Consider the following 15,801-nt stretch of genomic DNA (forward strand, 5'->3'; position numbering starts at 1 on the left):
AAGTACCACCTATAAAAACTCTCATATCTGTGCAATTGAACTTTGAAAAATAATTTTTCTAACATGTTTAAAAATTTTCCAAATGAAGAATCTGAAGTGGGTTTTGAACCCATTTGTTAAAAACACAAATCCAACACCTTCGTTAGCTTGCAAGAACAGACAACTGACACCTGGAAAGACAAACTTACTAGCAGAATTTTAACAAAAATTTCAACATAATTGGTAGATGGAATTTTAAAAACAGTATTGATTTAGTAAGAGTAACCAGCAATGCATTTTTTCTATTTGTCTCTACATATTGTTTTGTATCTTTTTCAGCAATGACAGCCATTAATACCAAGTATTGAAATAGACTGACCATAGAATAACACCTCTGCATTGCTGTATCAACATTAAACAAGATTTTCAAAACTCATGAACCGTATTCCATCAAATTACTCACTAGTGAGTAGTGGTCTATAGTGAGACCAAAGAGGTTTTTGAACCATTAAAACACTTCTAAATTGTTTACTTCATCTGTATCTCATCCTTCTTTTATTTCCATTTTTAGGTTTTACTACGTATATTACTACAGCAGTACAGGTGTATAGTTTGTTATTATGAAAGAAATTAAAAAGTAACAAAAATTTGTTATTATAAAAGGAATGCTTTTTTATTATTATTTTCAACGTCCTGAAAATTCTTTTCCCTGGGTTTATAAAACATTTGTAATGTAATGTTAAACAAATATATGCTTACTCAGAAAAAAATGTTGACTGATATAGATGGATAATCAAGTCGACACCACTGTTCTAGAAGACCACAGCCTGTGGAAGATGCACTTGCATTAGCCAGTCAGTCTGTCCAAAGCTGTTCTATATTAACAGTAAGTTGTTTGTTCTTTAAAAATTCAAATGTGATCAATTCCTGGAATACTATTAGTAATAAATTTGACAACCACTTTTAATATTAACATATCTTATTATCTCTTCAGTTTCTTGTCAGGTTTAAAACATTCTACACTGGGACACAGCAACACTTACTTGCTTGCAGTCTGGCATGCAGCAAAACTGAAAAATGCAGCATAAAAGCTTAGGCTTGAATTCCAAATATTTCAAAACAAAAAAATACCTAAGCATCATCAGAAAAAGCATCTGAAGTCTGTAGTACTGTTCAGATCAGAAGTGCCTTTTTTACTTTTTTTATTTTTCTAAGCTTACTTCCTTTCCACTCTTCCCACTTCTCTACCCCAGTGGACACCATGTCAGACACCATATGGACTTTTGAGCAAAGTATGCATGTTGCATGCACCATGCTTGAGGACAGATTCAGTGCCACAGCACTCGGATCAAACCATTTCCATTCTGAAGCAAGGAAGAAACAATAGTGAAACTAGAAGAACATACACATAGTAAATCTAGAAAGCTCAAGATTTATTATGTATTAGGAAGCTTATTAACTTAAAAACCAAACCACATAGTACAAAAGGTTTGATATCATTGCTTAATGTGGAACAAGTTTCAAAATATATTTTTTAAAAATTTTTTTCAGTCAATACACAATCCTTATAAAAAACTGTATATCTGTCAGTATCATCATTACATTTATTATACATGATTTACACAGCACCCATCTGGAAAAATTAGAACTCCTTACAAATATCTACATATATTGCATACATATAAAACATTCATAGGAGAACTTCCATGAAGTTGGGTTTAATGGTCCATTTACACTGCAGCAAAATACATATATAAATCTGTATATTTTTCATAAAATGTCTCTAAAAATTAGTATATTTGTAGCCATAACTCCTTTAAAGCATCTTTTAGAAAGGAAAATTTGATATGAATATATCCATGAGATTCAGCAGGTAAGACAGTGATATAAAGACTAAATATGATTAATAACTAAACACTAAGTAGCAGTTAAGGCAGGTGTGAAAAGAATTAATAGGAAAGATTATTTCATACGGCAGATAAAGTGACAAAATGCAATAAATATACATACTTATTGTTGTAAACTACTCTCACACCCACTGCTTTTCCTGCTTCTGAAGTCAGGAGTGTACATATTTCTGATGCTGCTCATTTTATAAGCATAATTCTATTTATTTATTTTTAAATCGGCAAAACATTAATGCAACCAGTGCTTTCAGATGCCACCTGGATTTGCTTGAACTGTGCAGAACTGATTTCTCCAGAATGTGGGTTTAAGACTTCAGTATGACCTTCGTTTATGGGTAGTGACTGCCACATTTGGTCATGCACCCTCAGAAGTCATCTCAGTTTTATCAGTGCCTTCTGGTAACTACTGGACTTCTTGTTACTAAAAAATATTTGAGAATGTCTTTGAGAAATAAAGATGTTTTCTAATAGACAGTATTTCAGATATTAGAAATATATAGATCAGTCCCTGTCACACCATGAGGACTACATGGGCCACACGTGTAGACAAAAGGCATAAGAAATGCAAAACAACCTCGGCAGTGACGGCAGAAACTGTTCTGCCTCGAGTCTGATCATATTGCATACAACTTTGGGAATTGAGCATTCAATCTTTGAGAAATATTCACATTTCTGCCCAATATAAGTATTTGATGTAGCATTTGCAGTCACATTGAATAGAATCACACATAGCTGTGACCTAATAAGCTAAACAAGCCCTCCGGCAAGTGTGGTATCAACCTGAAGTATCATAATAATGTGGTCTTCCCTTACACATGGCTACATTCCTTTTGGAGGTCCACACACATCCTACCAAGCTTGCTGATCTGCAATTCAGTGCATTAATTTGTTCCATAGTCTCCTCAGAAGTCATACACTGCTATCTTGCAGCAGTGGTTCATTGTCCTCTTCACTACTGCGGTCTAGGTTGTTGCTCAGAGTACTGCTGATGCTGTTGCTGTGTTTTCTGTTGCTGCTGGCTTTGCTGTGCTCAGGAATAAATAAGGCAACTAGAAAAGCCAGAAGAACAATACATGCTCCTACCAGGAACGGTGGACCAGGAATGATTGCTCTCTGCAGGGAAATAAGCACAACAAAGAATTCATGAAGTTTAAAGTACACTGACTTCTGTCTTAAGAACTACACCATTTAGGCTAGCGATATTGAGAGACATTTACACTGACTATAAACTGTATGCAAACCAGTTCATATGTGCTCTGCAATATGACTTCTGTGCATCTACAACTCCTCATCTGATCTGCACACCGATCAGAAAACCAGAAACATGCACAAAACAATTGCCACATGGCAGACTTACTCCACAAAATTTTATACTGCAAACTTCATGTAATTTTAAACTTACCTTATCCCTGGGATCTATCATTGTGTTTTTTTCAGAAGTCTGATCTGGTGGTAATTCATTGAGCTCCACATGAAAGAGAAAGAAAATAAAGCCATACAGTGCTGGTCCCAGGCCATTGCACAGTCCTCTTATTCCAGTTATTATTCCTTGGACAACACCTAATGAAGAAAAAAAAAAGTTTTTTGTTGTTCTTATTTTTACAATCAAGAATGTAATATTCAAATAAAACAGCTCAAAGTGTATTCTTATGGCTGTTTCAAAGTAGCACATCCTACAATTATTTCTACATGCTCACTTCTTTAATACTTTGAAAATAACTTTCTGGATTAAAGTATCATCTGTACGACCATAGCTATGTTATTGTACTTGAATTCCACTGGAATCCATTTGCGTTCTTAATTTATGTGCAAGTCTAATTTTCAGCACTGTAGTTAACCTACTCTCATCCAATGAAGGTGGCAAAGGTTAAGTTTGGTACTTGCCAAGTTTATTTTCATGTGAAATTTAGAGTAATTTATCTGCATATTAAGGAATGTTATTAGCAAAATATGCACAAACTGTAATAAATGGCTTCCCTTCTTCAGTCTAAAACCAGGATTTCAGTACCAGGTGTGGTACTGAAATTACTTGTGGTGGTAAATTCAACAATACTACAATATATTCATAATAGTATATTGCCTGCAATTTTAGCCTGAAGTATTTTGAAATGCTGATTAGAAAGCTTCATTATCAAACTTCTATAGTTATATTTTTTGTTCCAAGCTCAAAAAGTGATAAGAGATGACAGCGTAAAAGGTGTAGTATTTTGACAGTCCTAAAGACTAATATGTTATGTGGCAGTATTTTTATGATGTTAGTTGTCTGCATAACGTTTTCCTTCTTGCTGCAGAACCACAGGAAAGCAAATAGGGCAAAAATAAAGTTGTCTGAGTTCTTTCATCATAGATTGTAAGTTGACATGTAAGTTGACATGTAAGTTGAAAAATCTTTGTTGCCACTAGATGGCAAAACTTCACTCTGGACAGCATTATATGATCAAGCTATTAGCAGTAGTTTCCTCAATGTAAAATGAAAGATCAACATCTTTTAATTAAACTAATAATTTCACAACTTCAGTAGAAAACTGGTCTTCTAAATCTTTTAAATGTCTTTATTAGAAACAAAAATTGGAGCAGAAGAGGGGGCAGAATGATCAAAAAGCCACGTAAAATACTACCTTATACACCTTTCAAACCGTAGAAATCTACCTCCTAGAACTGTACCTTCTTAGTGCTTCCTGTATTAACTGCACTTACCTAATTTCAAGTTGTACAGTGTTAATGCAAGAATGATACTTATGATTTATATGTACGGAATTTTTAAAAGAGAACACTAAATTCAATTACTATGTGGCAGTGTTGTTCTATGTGACAACTCACTTAAGACGATACTTTCTGGTTTTTATTCTCCTTCCCATCAATCACAATCACATATCGTATCTTCCTCGTGTTTCTGTTTTCTCAGACCAGCTATTTAATCAAGTGCCCTTTTCTGTTCCCTGAAAATCTGAAGTATTATAGGAAAAAAGGCAAAGTTTCCTACACAGAAGAGAACACTTCCTTGTATAGGTTTATTCTAATTTTGTTTTAATGTATGTTTTTTGTTTCTGTTAATAATGTAGTACTATTAAATTAGTACTCACTATCACTATCTAAAGGTTACTTTTAACAAAAAAAAAAAGGAAAAAACACTGATATTATTTTTTGTTGTTGCTTTTGCGGTAATTTTAGAGGAAGCTAAAAGAGAACTAACTGGTTAGACACAAACTATGTATTTTGCACTGCAAATTTGATAAATGTATGTACCTGCTTCCTCTCTACATGGATTGGTAGTCTTCTACAGCTACTACCAGCAAAACTCATTACTCACCAACATATTTTACAAGTACACCTAGGTGAATATTCTGCTTTCTGGACAGGAGAGTCATTCAAAATGCTCACACAAATTCATTCAATGCTCACCTTGTTGATCTGACTCTGAATTTCGTGAAACCAGAGCACTGATTGCTGGGAATGTAATGCTTGACATGGCTGCTACAGCTCCAGCTGCCCACATCATCCTGTGTTAAGTACACAATTTGAATTAAAAGTGAGAATACCCATGTAATTACTTCCCTGTCACTTTTCTTCACTCCTCACTATATCCACCATGCAATAAGGGCCACAAGGGCACGCACATTTAAGGCTTAATGCATTTTCAGAAATGCTCTTATTGTAATACCTAAAGAGTAGTAATTATCTGGTCAGGGCCTTCTGCTTGTTCCCCTCCCATAAATTACTCTGAGCATGCTGAAATAAAAGTGCATTTAAATCTATGCTAGCTATTAAAATGGAGATGAAGGGGGTACAAATGAAGTGCTATACTGGCTTGTTGTCTCCACATGATGTACAAAGATGATTTTCATTGAGTGAAACAGTGTAACTTGTGGCATTGGGCTTACATGGCAGGGTTATGGTAGCAGGGGGGCTGCAGGTATGGCCTTGTGATAAGAGACTAAGAGCTGAGCCACATTAGCTAATAGCCAGTTCCAGCTGGCTCCAAAAGGGACCTGCTGCTGGCCAAAGCTGAGCCCATAATCAAACCTGGTTGTGCCCCTGTGACATCATATTTAAGAAAGGAAAAAAAAAAAAAAAATGTGTTAGTTGTGTTGCAGCAGCTGTGAAAAATGAGTGAAAAAATGGGAGAGAAACAGCCCTGCAGACCCCAAGGTCTCCTTGCAGGAGGGCAGGAGGTGCTCCAGGCACCAAAGCAGAAGAAGTTCCCCTGTGGCAAGGCCCATGGTAGAGCAGGCTGTACCCCTGCAACCCATGGGTCCCACAGCAGAGCTGATCTCCAATCTCCACGCTGCAGACCACAGAGAAGCCCACAACAGAGTAGGTATATCTGACCTGCCAGAAGCTGCAGCCCATAGACAGCCCATGAAAGAGCTGATTCCTAGCTAGGACCCCACGCTGGAGATGGGGAAGAGCATGCATGGCAGAGACAAAGCATTATGAACTGACTGCAACACCCATTCCTCTGTGCTGCATAGTGGGGAGGAAATAGAAGAAGGTGCATGGTTTGGGGGGGGGGGGGAGAGATGGGGAAAATGTCTTTTCAGTTTGCTTTTAGTTCTCAATGTTCTAATCTGTTATTGACAATAAATTACATTAACCTTCCCTGTGCTGAGTACATTTTGCCCATGATAGTAACTGGAAGCAATCTCTCTCTCTTTATCTCACCCAGGAGCTTTTTCATTGCATTTTTCCCCCTATTCTACCAAAGAGGAGAAATGACAGGGCACTGTGGTGGTGTTTAGCTACCTACTGTTGTTACACAGTATACAACACTTGCATAATAACTCTCTAGGAAGTGCTCTGATACATTCATGGCTCTGTTAGTAGGACAAACTTTGTAAGGAAGGAGCTGTTGCAGCTCATTATTTCAATTCATGTTACTTAGACAGTATTTCTAAGAAAAGCAGCTCTAGATAGTTTCTATGATCAAAAACAGTTACAACAGAGGAACAAAAGGGTAGAAAAAGGTAGAGGCCCACAAACTGTTTGACAGAATGAATCTATAGGAATTAGTGGAAAGAACATCCTACTTAATAGTTTGTGAGTTTAAGAAGTTTCATCCATTTGTAGACATAAAACTCAACATAGTAAAATATTACAAAGACTAATGTTTCAATAGGGCTGTTACTCTCCAATTTACAGTACATACATGGAAAACCCTATCATTACTATACATGCAAAATACTTTGGCAGTGTAATGCAAATAATCATGTTTAATTCAGAAAACATTTGAATATCCATCACGACAGAACTAACTGCAAGGGTTTCTTGTACAGATATTCTTACTGCTGTATCAGAGGTGCACATACGAAAACACACACTTACCAAGACTGAGATCCAAAACCATACCAAGCTAACTGAAGAATTTGAAAGGCAAGACCCAGGAGAACTGTATTTTTGTTCCCTATTGACCTCATCAAGATACTGAGAAACACGGTCTGCAAGAGAAATTGTTCGTCCATAATTAAAAAAAAGAAAAAAAAAAAAAAAAAAAAAAAGCTAAAATGACCTTTCAACTGCTGCGGTTCATTCACACTATTCATGCACGTACTTTCCATTTATGCAAGTCTAAAATGCAGACTACCTTAATATCAAAAGTTGATGCTACTATTCTTAACTATTACTGTGTTTCTACTTCAGAACATCCAGAAGTATATGTTTTGCCTTGTCTACCTACATAGAAACAAACACTGAAATGTTACTACAAACAGGCTTCTGTTTCTACTCCGAAAATACTATTTCCTTACAGGCTAGGGAGTTCCACAAAAAATACTGGTACCAAGTTAAGATACAGGGTGAATTTACCAGGATCAACAAATACTCAAGAATAAAAGACTGTTGGCTTAGGAAAAAAAAAAAAAAATTAAAAAAGTCTTTAGGCCAGGTTAATTACTACCTGGCTTTATAGGCAAAACCAATACGTAAATCCTGTGGATCTTCTGAGTTCACTACATGCACTAAAATTTGGCCAAGCGCTTATACTACACATTTAATTTCATATACTGCTTATTCTTTACACCATGATTACAGCCTTCTTATTTGCACATAGAAACTAATTCTAAAAGTGGACCACTGTTTTTCATCTGTTTGAAGAAGCATTACTGCTATGGGTGAAGGAAAGCCAAATTCATATACAACAGCAATAGACCCATGTCAAAAAGATGACAGTTCTCAGAAAGGCAAAATCCATATGGACAGCTTCACTCAGTTAAAAGTGCACTTCTCCTTAGCATGAGAAATTCAGCAATGCATCAGTAAAAAGCCACAAAACAGGAACCAGAAGGATTGCAAAGCACAGCACGCTTCCTCTTGCATATACATCTTACTAACACTAGTTTTCTTATTTGTTCCCATTAGTAGACACAAATACTTTGAAAATTAAGTAACAAAAGAATACGATAGTTCTATAACTACATTATCAGTTCTTTCTGAGGACAACCACCACACCAGTGCAAATCAGTACTTATGAAGCGAAGCTTGCTTATTTCAATAATCTGCATTCTTCAGAGTTTTTTTTTAAAAAAAAAAAAAGTGGAGTTTCCTCCTTCTAATACTGAAAATTATGAAGCCAAATGGCAGCCATTTTTAGCAAAATACTAAAGTATACTATAGTATTAGTAAAGTTTTAGTAAAAATGCTGGTCTGAATAAAGTATGATTAGCAAATGAGTGCACATAAAAGCATCAAAACAAAGCAAGGATTAAAATAATGACTTGTACTGATAATCAAAGACAACTGACATCAGTAGAACCAGTAAACACCGAGGAATGTGTTGTTTACAGCAAAATAAGAGGTCCGCTATGCAAGGGATGGTAACAAGGTTACAGCATATTACATGTACCATTCCCCTTTCTGTTGTCACAACAGGAAGGCAAACTATAGCCATAAAGACACACAAATGAAGAAATACACCACTGGCAGCAAGATTTACATGGATAAAGAAAAGAGACAAAATATCTCACTGAAACATTTGTTTGCTTACTATAAGGTATAGAAGACCTCCAAAAAACAGCTCACTGTTGCCAGTTAGGAGGTATGAAAGAAATATACCGAAGTCTCAAAATTCCTCAACCTCCACATTACGCCTAAATAACCTTGTACACAACACGTCGATACACGCATTTTCTTGTATGAGTTTGATAGCATGAGCCAATTGAACAGGTACAAGTAGGATGACTTGCTTAAAACAAATACCTTATTTTCCTTTCAGAAGGTCTTACATTAAATGTTGTTAAACCAGTTTCCTGCATAATTTTTATAATTTCAAGCCAGTGTTTCAGTACATTTACTGACTCACTTTTAGTTTCATTTCCAGTATTTCTGAAGAAAGCATATTTAAAGAGATATTTACACAATCTACATGAATGTAACCTTTACTGACTGTTAGATATATTGATGTTTTAGAGTATTTAAGTATATAGACAAACTTCATAGTCAGAAGACTGTTCCCCAGCATCAAGTTTTATACTATTCAACAAAATACTAAAAAGAATAAAGCTCACCTGAGCTATTATTGACAGGATGCCTACCACAGCTATAAATGCTGCAATGCTAGCAGATCCAAAACCGATAATCTAAAGAGAAGCAGAAAATGCATAAGAGAAATGCCAAACAATCCAGAACTATCAGTAGTAAACAGGTAACTTCTCAAAAGAAAATATCGATCCCTGCTTGTAATGTGAATTCTTATGGGAAGCATTCATGTTAAAGGATAACTGCTTGCAAAGAAATGCAAACAGGAAAAAAATGGGCCTTAGAAAAAAGAGTCAGAGAAAGTCAGAAAGCCATACACCTAGAGAAAGAAGTTTTCTATGACCTCCCACAGACAATAGCTCTTCAACAGGCAGGACCCCACCTCAGGACATACAAAGTGATACAGTCAGTGGGAAAAAAGGTCTGCTTGACTTTATTAACACATGCTTAAACTATGGCTGGGATTACACATCAGGAGTCAAGCTTCCAGTATCATTCAATTCTTGATTTAGCAAAAATACCCCACCTTTACTCCTTAAAGCTGTATTTTGACAAAAAGCAGTTTCCTAAGCAAAGCCTTTGATAAGAAACAGTCTTAGGCAATCCTTATTTAAACATACTTAGTAAGATGTGAAGTGACTAACATTTACCTGTCGCAAATACAGAAAAAAACTAGAATACTGGCCAGCCTCAGGCAGATAGGAAAGAAACACTGTAATGCAGATTGGGAGAACAGCAGAATCTTTTCTAACCTTCTTCAGAGACTGGAAGAAAAAGCAAAGGAAACAAGTATTATAACATGAAGTCTAATGAAAGCATAAGGAAAGCAGATGTTGGATTCATTTTTTGCAATCCATTTTTGCTCACATACACTAGTCCAAAAATCATACACAGAAGTAATTAAGCTGAAGTTTGAGTTTGAAATGGCCCCCTCTTACATAAGGTGCTTTGCACCAGAGTTTTTTTGCAGTTTCCTATTTGATTTTTGAAGCTATAGTTCCATGTCAAATTGCAAGTACTCACTGAAAACATAACACTTAGGGAAAAGCATTGCATCTAACTTATTGGTCTCTTCTCCCAAGCTCTAAGTGATAAAACAAGAGGAAGTGGTCTTAAGTAGTGCCAGGGGAGCTTTATAGGATATCCAGGGCTGGATATTAGGAAAAATTTCTTCACTGAAATGGTTGTGAAATATTGGAATATGCTGCCCAGGGAAGTAGTTGAATCACTATCCCTGGAGGTCTTCAAAGAATTTGTCACAGTTCAGGACACATGACACAGTTTAATGGTGGACTTGGCAGTGCTGGGTTAAAGCTTGGACTAAATGATCTAAGAGGTCTTTTCCAACCTAAATGATACAATGACTCATATCCATAACAATCTGTTCTGAAAGATGCTAGCAGATATTACAACCTCATTACAACTGTTTCTCTTGCCAAATTATGAGAATATTTTTCCTTCTAAATTTCTTACACCTATTTATGCATATGATTTATATTGAGTAACAAATACGTTGTAGAAAAACTATTCCTCAATTGCATTATTTCAAGCATGTCACTCATCTTTCAACATGCACAAGTTCCCAACAAGATAATTTCATTAAAATCATTCTCTCCTCCATTAGATATCAAGGCATAACACAAACTCGTCTAGCTCAGTAAGTGTGAATTGATGAACAAGTCAGTAGAAAGACTGCATTATGTGTTTTAACCCTTTTGTATATGGATATAGGAAAAAAAATATTTATAAATTTCTATGCTAAAAAATTACAATATAACCAAAAGTGCAAATCAATGGTGAGGAGATACTGAAAAAACAAGCACCACCAACAAAAAATAAATAAAACACAAAGCACAAAATGAATATGAAAAAATCTTACAATATCAGGTTTCATGATCTGTAGCAGCATAGGAGTTTAGCATTTCTCTTACCATAGAAAAGAGTGAGCTGGTAAGAGAGGTAAAGCATTTCCCTTTGAAGTTCATACCAAACATTTTCAATTCAAGAAGCATTTAATCCACAAAGTTTGGTTTATTTGGTTGTGTTTTTTTTTTATTGTAGCTAGATCTTTTTGTGCACGAGTAGAGAACGGAGACTACCATGTTGAGACTATACATGATTAACAGTCAAGTTACCAGAAAGATTAAAGATCCCTGAAGCTTACAAAACATATTTCATTAAATTATTTATTGAAGTGCATCTTACCCCAAAAGGGTCTGCTTGTTCCCATGATATAGCAGCTCCCCATGAAGCAGGTCTCATTTTTTCTGGCAGGGATTCTGGTACAACTAGCAGGATGAAACAGATGTCCGCAACAGCCACCAGTGTGGCCACTATTACAACAAGGTTATCTCCATAGCTGGCAGAGAGGTATGCTCCGATGGCAGGACTAGTTACCAAACTCGCTGCAAAGGTGGCAGATACCTATGCACAAGAATAGTTTATGAACTTGTTAAAGTAGTTATTCTGCCACTGCAGAATAATACCCAAACTTGAACCAAGATCCCTCAACCCCAGAGCACAGTTCTAAGGAAAAAAAAAAAAAAAAAAGTCAAAATTTAGTCAAAAATTACATATGACAGTGAATATAGGCCCAAATAAAAATTCTCTATCCTCCTCCACAGCCCACTGTACAAAACATATGCATTCAAAGTCCAACTTTGACTGAAACAAAAGAAGTGAGCTCTTAGAGTTTGAATAAATGGATTTTATTTTCTAAATATGAGAAATTTGATGAGCTTTCACTAAAAAGTTGCCAGCAGGTTTAATGCCTGTCTAACTGAACTTGAGCCTCACCAATCTGGGTGAAAGAGAAACACGTAGTACTTTTGTTAAAAGTATATAGCTACACCTGTACCACTGGACAGCACAGGAAACTAGCAAATCATTAGTTCTAACAACAATTTCAACAGCTGTATTGCTTCAAATTACATTGTAAAGATATGCAGCTACTAACAAATTTTTCTACATTCATATACAGTGGAACACAATAAAAATTCACAAGCACTGTAGTTAAATTTCACTACAAAGATCATAAGAAAAGTGTATTAAAAAGCTAGATTTAATTACCACTGTTTTCCAGCCTCCAAACCAAAACCACAGTGCATGTCTATTCTATAGAATAGGTAACACCAGAAGCTAGTTTAGCTTTATGCCAAGATAAAAAAAAGTCCTAAGAAAAAGCTGTAACAAACTGATTAGAAAGAGAGGTTTCCTTATGGAAATGATTGCACTTCAGTCTAATACGTTATAGAATTTTAAATTTTATTCCTCTTTACAGGCAGGCAAATAGATGCTTCAAGTACACTTATGGCCCCTTATAGATAGGAAAAAACAGGTGATAATCGATTCTAGAACTTTTAATCTCGTTTTGTGTTCTGCTACAAAAAAATATACACAAGTTCAAGAGAACTAAATCATTTGTCTTCTGAGAATTATATCTTTTTAAGGACAAAAATAAAGGGAAGCCTTAAACAGCTCAATGTACAATACTGCCAAGAATCAATGTATTAGTATCTGTATGGTTAAAACAGATGCACATAGGATTAAGGAATAAGTGAAGTTGAAAGGCTAAGGATATCTACCTACTAGTGCGCCTCCAGCTGGACAAAACCTAAACCAATACAGATACTCAGAAAAGCAAACTAACCAGGAATTATATTATTTTTGGAAAGGCTAGTCTGTATGAAGTGAACTATTTTCCTCTTCCCTTCCTAATGAAAAAGTTTATCAGTTGGTTACTAAATAGTCTGCATTATGCATTTTCACCCTCACTATTTTTATTGTTAAAAAATACCCTTCTATATTACAAAGAAATCACATACAAGTCTGAGTGGGAGAGAGATATTTTAAAACCAGCATTAAATGACTTGCACTGGCATCAGCATTTCTTATCCTGCCTGCGAAACCTAAAAGATATATTGTTCCACATGCCCTATATGCAAGTAAAGTTGTTAAATTCTTATTCTGTTCTTATGAGCACAGAACAGCATGTGAAGCAGTAAAAAAGTCTAAATTAGACTTCCCACATTCTAACAATACGTCTTGATGCACGGTTCATTCCCTTCTGTATCAACTTTATTACTTAAAGTCAAAAGACACTCTGTGCACCAAAAATACAAAGGTTATAATCTGACCTTTTTTTTTTTTCCCAAGCTTAGTGTATCTTACCAGTCCATAGGCTGTAATTCTTTCATGTTCTTGTGTTACATCAGCTACATATGCAAATATTACAGAAAACGTAACAGAAAAGATTCCAGATACCGAAATCATAGCGAAGTACCACCTAATGATTTAAAAGCAACAATTAGAAAATTTAAGCTTTAGCTTTTTTCTTTAAGTGAGATTATATCTAGTCTACGAAAAGCAATCACTCAAAACTAACTACTTAGAGCTTTACAGGAGATGAATTTTCACATTCTCAAAATTGAAGAAAGCTTAAATTATGAAAAATGAATGATCTTAGAACTCAGTTTTCTTAATCAGTTAAAGAACAAACTACCACATGTAAAGCTTTGAAAGCAAAACTCTGAACACATTATGTACAAAGTTCTTTCACTGTGCTGAATTCACAAGAAGTACAAATTAAACTGAAATCAAGTCATTTCCAGTCAGTTAGGACTTCCAAGTTTCCTAACCAGAGTTAAGGGATCTGGTTTGTAGCAATTAGAATTTACTGACCACAGAAAAGTGTAAGTTTTACTTAGCTTTAGAAATGTTTATTACAGCATCTTGTGCATCCTCAGGGGAAAAAATTACAGTTGAATTTAAAAATGAATTACCATTATCAAACTGTTTCAATTACTGTTTTAGTTATGCAAATACAGTAACCTAAATCACTTCCCATAGCTTCTACATTTAAGATCCACAGTTTTAGCACCCTTTAAACAAAAAAATCTCCACAATAATGTAATCGTGTCTTGAAAGGGAACTGGCTTAATTTTTGCCTTACTGTCCTCAGCCCACTTCCCCAAACTACTCCAATGATTGAATTTCTACTATACTACTACATAAGATCACTATTACTGTATGTATCACTTACCATGGACTTATTCTCATTAATGGAATTGGGGCACAAGTGAAGAAAACAGTAAGAAGAAGAAAAGACTTTCTTCCCCATGCATCTGATAGAGCACCTATTAGTGGAGCACTGAGAAAGGACAAAAAACCCTGTGAAAGAAGAAAAATAATTGATGATTACATTTACATTTCACTTTAACTAAAATATATTAAAAAAAGAGCCTGATGTGAAAATATGATGTGAAATTAAATGCAAAAAGGTAATTGAAATTGTATACAATTTCTTCTGCAGTCTACTTTTCTGTGATTTAGATGTTTTATGTTTCAAATTCATTGAACTTAAATGGACTGGAAAAAAAAAGAGGCATAACATTTCTCATGCTCAATTTGATTCAATATAGAGGTAACACAGATTGCCAAATCTTCTTAAAAATGTCCAAAACCTACAGTCATGCTTCACAAAGGGGACCTTCTTAGTTTCTGTCACAAGACTTCTTAGTTCTAGATGCCAAACACAAATTTCCCTCTAACTTGGACATGAACATCCTAAGGGACACCTTCAGGTAATGTAACTGTTCTCTGAAACAAACCAAACTGAGCTGTGAAAATGGAGTGATGTTTATGGCCATAATTTATCACGCGTGGGATATTGGTACTTTGCAACAACTATGAGGTTCATTTAAGCAAGGTTGACAACTTGAGACAATGGAACACCATAATGGTGGTCCAGTGACATATAACAGATTACAAATACCAGCTGTCATGGAAAAAACTAAGGATCAAATACTGGGTATTTTAAAATCTTGAATCACGGAATCACAGAACTGTAGGGGTTGGAAGGAACCTCGAAAGATCATCGGGTCCAACCCCCCTGCCAAAGCAGGTTCCTCAGAGTAGGCTGTCCAGACGGGCCTTGAATATCTCCAGAGAAGTAGACTCCAAAACCTCCCTAGGCAGCCTGTTCCAGTGCTCCATCACCCTCACCGTGAAGAAGTTCTTTCACATGTCGGTGCAGAACTTCCTGTGTTCTATCTTGCAGCCATTGCCCCATGTCCTATCCCCACAAACCACTGAGGTTAGCTACATGCTAACTACATGCAACTGGAGATCAGACAATAAGCAAAATGGGATAAACAAAATACTTGTATGTAATCCCATTTTCTCTATTGCATTAATCTAGAGTTACCACATGTGGACAACAAAACATATAAAATCCTAGAATGGAGGCCTCAGATCTGTTCTGTATTACATAGAAGAATTACTATAAGCAAAGCTTTTTATGTATTTGACTCTGCAGAACCCCCAGAAGTGATACCTTCCACCTAATTGGTCAATCCAACATTGTCATAAATCCAAACAACAATAAATACATGGTTTTGTAAACACCTCATTACTCTGAAAGTCTATTCCAGTTAAATTTATACTT

General features: G+C 35.6%; 1 protein-coding gene across 1 annotated transcript in view; it reads right to left on the reverse strand.

Annotated features, from left to right (window-relative positions):
• Window positions 1-1,395: 1,395 nt before the first annotated feature.
• The window catches only part of LOC118156387 (hippocampus abundant transcript-like protein 1), a 31,642-nt gene continuing 17,236 nt past the window's right edge, over window positions 1,396-15,801 (reverse strand). The window contains exons 4-12 of the mRNA XM_035310432.1: window positions 14,398-14,525; window positions 13,527-13,641; window positions 11,562-11,780; window positions 10,007-10,120; window positions 9,386-9,457; window positions 7,209-7,321; window positions 5,289-5,386; window positions 3,289-3,446; window positions 1,396-2,999 (exon numbers count right to left, since the gene is read on the reverse strand). Of these exons, the coding sequence (XP_035166323.1) occupies window positions 2,796-2,999; window positions 3,289-3,446; window positions 5,289-5,386; window positions 7,209-7,321; window positions 9,386-9,457; window positions 10,007-10,120; window positions 11,562-11,780; window positions 13,527-13,641; window positions 14,398-14,525 (1,221 nt within the window). The 3' untranslated portion in view covers window positions 1,396-2,795. The remainder of the gene's footprint in view (window positions 3,000-3,288; window positions 3,447-5,288; window positions 5,387-7,208; window positions 7,322-9,385; window positions 9,458-10,006; window positions 10,121-11,561; window positions 11,781-13,526; window positions 13,642-14,397; window positions 14,526-15,801) is intronic.

Source organism: Oxyura jamaicensis, chromosome Z (genome assembly GCF_011077185.1).
Source record: "Oxyura jamaicensis isolate SHBP4307 breed ruddy duck chromosome Z, BPBGC_Ojam_1.0, whole genome shotgun sequence".
NCBI lineage: Eukaryota > Metazoa > Chordata > Aves > Anseriformes > Anatidae > Oxyura > Oxyura jamaicensis.